This window comes from Curcuma longa, unplaced genomic scaffold (assembly GCF_044706935.1).
Source record: "Curcuma longa cultivar G26 ecotype Majalengka, Jawa Barat unplaced genomic scaffold, ITB_CL_G26_1.1 contig_22016, whole genome shotgun sequence".
NCBI lineage: Eukaryota > Viridiplantae > Streptophyta > Magnoliopsida > Zingiberales > Zingiberaceae > Curcuma > Curcuma longa.
This window is the reverse complement of record NW_027431792.1, coordinates 14341-19511: the sequence shown is the minus strand read 5'-3', so window position 1 is coordinate 19511 and position 5171 is coordinate 14341. Positions and strand designations below refer to the sequence as shown.

Genomic DNA, 5171 nt, shown 5'->3' with positions numbered 1-5171 from the left:
AAACCAAAGAATAAGATAAATTGGCAGACCATAACAAGGGCCAACGGGATCAGTCTTTTCCTCTCGTAACTCGTGATTTACAACTCAACTCATCGAGAGGAACTAGCAAACATTATTTTCTAATAAGCAGAGAATTGCTCATGCAATCACAATCAATTTTTTGTAAATAAAAAAACATTTATTATCTCCGTAGTTCCACGTGATCGATCCCATAACTATATATGAAAAGATAAATAATTGATCGTGATAAAGAAGGACATTGTCTCAACTTCGTCGAAATTGAAACTCTTATATATTTCTGTAACTCTACTCCATTGTAACCAATTCAACTATATCCCAAAAACATATGCAATCACAACCAAACAACTAGAAGCATTTGTAGCAATCAATCGATCAGATTAGAACATCTTAAGATGATTGTAAAGGCAAATGATGGAGGGGAAATTTAATGTACAACAGACAATCTGCAATATGCGAACTGAAAATCTGGGGATCAGAAATCACACCTATTACGCCCTTCTTGACTGGTAAAGCTCCAACCTTGACTTGGCCTCCGGCAGCAATTCATCCAGCCTCTCGTCCTGCACAAGGTGCTGCTGCTTGGAAGCCCACGACAGCGCATTGAGCACCTCCGTTTCCGCTAGTTCATGGCTGTCCGGCACATGTTTGGCAATGTAGCACAGCAAGATCAAGGCCTCTGTCTGCACCTGCTCTCCCAAGTACACTAACTGGATCAGGTGCCTCGCCCCGCCGGCCTCAATCATGGCCTGTGAATGGCTGACGTGCAGGTAATTCTCCGTGCACGCGAACTTGGTCAGTGCCACCACGGCCTCCCTCATCACCGCCGCATCCTTCTCGTCCAGCAGCCGCACCAATGGCGCAATGATGCGCGTCTCAGTAGCCCGGAAGGTCCGCGAGAGGCAACCCAACGCCGTGATGCTGGGGATGAGCAGGTCGTTGTACTCCCCCTCCTCGAGGATCTGCAGGAATTGGTCGATGACAGCCTTGGCCGCCGGTGAATTAGGCTTGAAAGCAGACCGCCTGAGATCAGTATTGTGTTCCGCCACGCGGGTGATCTCCATCAATGCCATAGCGGAGTAGTATCGGACATCTCCCGTGCCTTTCTCGAGGAGAACCGCGAAGCAGAGGAGGGCCCTTGATTCGGTGATGCTCCGGCATATGTCGGCGTTGCCCTTGGCGAGCTGCCATAGGGCCTTAGCGGCCATGGCTTTCATGTTGGCTTTGGTGCTGGGATCCTCCAATTCGCGGGCTCTATTGCCGGATACGAGCGGGGAGTGCTGCTGGGGTTTCCAAGGGACGGTTGCGCTGGAAGATCCAGCATTGTTTTGGTGGGCTAACTTGGCGGAGGCCACAGTTGACTGCACGACAGAATGGAATTGACTGCTTTTGGACAGGCCTCCGTCGGTGTGTGGATGCCGGAACAGCGCTTGCTGACTGGCATCGTCGGCAGGGAAAGCAGACGCAGCGGTATTAGTCGCAAGCACGACGGTGTGGATCGACATGGCCTTGCTAGGGATCGCGTACTTGCTGTGCTCTTGGACGGTCTCGAAGGCGAGGTGGCCTACGAGGAGGCGAACGACGTTGTTCTGGGCGAAGACGTCCTGGCATTTAGGGTTATTGGAAGCGAGCTCCGCGACTGCCCACGCCACGACGGCTTGGACCTTCATGGGTCCGTCCTTAAGGACCTTGGCAAAGGCGGTGCAGGCATTCGCCCCAACAAGAAAGTCAACGCTCTCCGGATCGCGGCCAAGGAGACCGAGGGCGCGCGCGGCGTTCTCCTGCGCCTCCGCCTTGCCCTCCTTGAGAAGGCGGAGCAGCGGCAGCACGCCGTCCTCTGTGATTATGTGCTGGGCGAAGTGCTGGTTGTCGCGGGCGAGCGAGATGAGAGCGGCGGCGGCCTCGGAGCGGGCTTCCGGATGTCCGGTGTGGAGCGCAGCGATGTTACCCCAGATGAAAGTCAGGATGGGCTCGTTCTGGGCGATAGGGCAGAGACCGTGGAAGTGGACGTCGTCGTCATCTTCGCCGGCGGGGGTGGAGACGCGGATGAGCCACTGGACGTCGGCTATGGAATTGTCGATCTGAATGCCCATCTTGGCGAAGGCGGCGCCAGGGGTGATGCTGAACAGGCGATGAATCAATCCGCTATGGAGGCACTTGTCGACGAGGGTGAGAGCCTTACCGAGGACCTGTTCAGTGTCGTCCATGATCCGGCGGGCAGGCCGCTCGTAGAGGTCGACGCGGGCGGCCTGGCGGAGGACGGCGGCGAGTTTTTCGGCTTTCAGTTTCAAATCGGAACAGTCCTGCTTGTTCGTCTGCGCATCGGCCGCCAATTTGCTCACCTGATCCGCGAGCTGGATCGGCTTAGCCAGGATCTGCTTCGTCCCATCCGTCATCGCGTCTCCGATCACGTTATTGCTTCAGTTACTGACTTTCCTTGTTTATCTGCCTCCGGGCGGTTCCAAATTGGATCTGATGCAACAGCGCCCTGGATTTGTTCTTTCTCGGCGAACGGAAGAGGGGAAAGGTGGAAGAAGAAAGGAGAGCCAGGACACCGCAGGCGTCTTCCTCTTGGTCCTCACGAGTAGATTGATTCCAAGGTTGCAACTCGGGAGGGAAGACTCAACCAGGTCAATGCTCTGCTGGGTAATGCTTTCTTTGAGTCCTTTTAATTTGTCCATATAAACAGCAAAAATTAAAAAGACCCTCCCCTCTTTTTTAATTTAAAAAGAAATCATCGAAAGGATATTCCTTGTCAATATATCAATGTAAAAAAAACGACGACCTTATTTCTTATTTTTGTTTGGCATTTTATTTCTCATTAGTGTGCCTTACAAAAGGAAAAATGATAGCAACTCTTGATTCGTTCAAAATTTGCTTCCTTATAGGATGCTACTAACAAAATCTCCCCTACACACACGCTAACGAATCTACATAAAGTTGGATGTATCTAGTAGAACTCCTTTGACGTTTAAGTTAGCTCCGGTGTGAATATGAAAAAGAACCGAGAGCTTCAAAAGGAGCTCTCGATCAAAATGCCTAATAGAAAGAAAAAAGACAGGATCCCTTTACTATGGTTGGAGTTTATCTTTTATAGTCAGCCTACCTTTCGTGAGCTATGTCGATAGCAACAGGAGTTTATCTTTTATAAGCCTACCTTTGAGCTATGTCGATAGCAAGGTGCCGATACGGATACCAGTCAGAAGGGCAACCTCACGAATGGGACTTGTTGGGAGAGGCCATGACTTGCTTTTGCGTAGTCTTTATTGCCATAATTTATTTGCCTTAGCCTCATCGTATAGTAACTACCCCTATCAAGGAACTAGTCCTATCACAGGTAGACCACTTAGGACCCTACTTGGCGAAGTGTTTGGTTGGCCTTAGAGGACTAGGTCAGGCACAGGCGAGCCCACCATGTTCATACATGCTAGCCTACTCTACTATCACATGGCTAGGGTACTACCCCTAAGTTTCACAAGTCCCCCTCTGTTTAGCCAAACTGAAGAGTGAAGTCAAATCAAATCTGATTCAAGAAATTTTGATTGGTCTTGTATATGGATCCCTTAGCACTTGAGTTACTGAGTCAACTATACACCAAGATTGATTGCTTGAGGGTGGGTCACATAGGATGGTTAGGTTTAAGTATCGAACAATTAGGTGTCAAGCCTTTACCAAGGGCTCAAGGGTTGATGGATTGCATCCCTATTCGCTCGAATAGTTCGAGCTAGGTAACAGTGAGTGAGTTTCTGGGCTCATCATGAAAAGGGAGTGGGTTGACCCATTGTCCACCCTCAGGGCTTGCTCTATCTCACACACGTCCCCACGTTCTAATGCTAATACTTTTCTCTGTCAATGTTACCTAGGTCACTATCAATGTTTACATTAGTTGCTATTGGTGTCTTAATTTCTTTTATATTTTTCATATTAAAAATTTCAATTAAGTCTTTAACATATTTATTTTGATAGATATAATTTTCATCTTTTATTTATTTTATTTGTAATCTTAAGAAGAAGTATAATTCTCCTACCCAGCTCATTTCAAATTTATTTTTCATAAGTTCAACAAATTCATTTAGAAATGTTGTATTTGTTGAACCAAAAATTATATCATCTATATAGATTTGGGCTATGAAGATGTCTTTTTCTATGGTTTTAACAAAAATACATGGCTCAATTTATACTTAGTTAAAATCTTTAGACACTAGGTAAGTTGATAGTCTTTCATACCATATCTTAGGTGCTTGTTTTAATCTATATAATGCTTTCTTTAATTTATAAACATTATTTGGATGGTTTCTATCTTTAAATCTAGATGGTTGACTTACATAGACTTTTTTCTTAATGAAACTATTAAGGATTGGGCACTTTACATCCATTTGATATAGCTTAAGTCTTTTATGAGTTGCATTGGCTAGCAACATTCTGATGGATTCAAGTCTAGCTATAAATGCATAGGTTTCATCATAATCTAGTCCTTCTACTTGGCTAAATCCCTTAGTTGCTAGTCGAACTTTATTTCAAACAATTTCACCTTTGTCATTTGTTTTATTCCTAAAGATTCATTTGGTTTCTATGATTGATTTATTTTCTGGCATAGGAACTCAGTCCCAAACTTGATTTTATTCAAATTGAGTTAATTCTTCTTGCATAGTAATGATCCAATCATGGTCAGGTAGGGCTTCTTCTATAATTTTGGGTTCAATTTTAGATATTAGAGTTATTTGACTCAAGTTTCTGTAGGATGATCAGGTTCAAACTCCTAGGTTTAGATCATCTAATATTTGGTCAGTTAGGTGATTAGCTCTTAGTCTGATTGCTCATGTAGTATTAGTAATTTTTCAGGTTTGATTATGTTTAAGTTAGGTCAATCTTCTGGTTCAATCGTGTTTAAGTCTGGTCTAGTTTCATCATCTTCTTGATTTGTGATATTTTGATGATTATTTGTTTGTTGATTAGTTTGGTCAAAATTATTTTCTTCATCAAATATAATATTGGTTGTTTCTTCAACTTTTATGGCGTTTTAGTTATATACTCTATATGTCCTACTAGTTGTGGAATATCCTAAAAAGATTTCATTTGTTATTTTAGATGTAAACTTACCTAAATAATCTTTCATGTTTAGTATATGTACTTTACATCTAAATTTTTTTAGG

At 44.6% G+C, this 5171-nt stretch overlaps 1 protein-coding gene across 1 annotated transcript; it reads right to left on the bottom strand.

Annotated features, from left to right (window-relative positions):
• Positions 1–314: 314 nt before the first annotated feature.
• Positions 315–2714, bottom strand: LOC141817817 (uncharacterized). Its single transcript, XM_074705445.1, has one exon. The coding sequence runs from the start codon at positions 2412–2414 to the stop codon at positions 510–512; it is 1905 nt and encodes a 634-aa protein (XP_074561546.1). The 5' UTR covers positions 2415–2714; the 3' UTR covers positions 315–509.
• Between the last annotated feature and the right edge of the window lie 2457 nt (positions 2715–5171).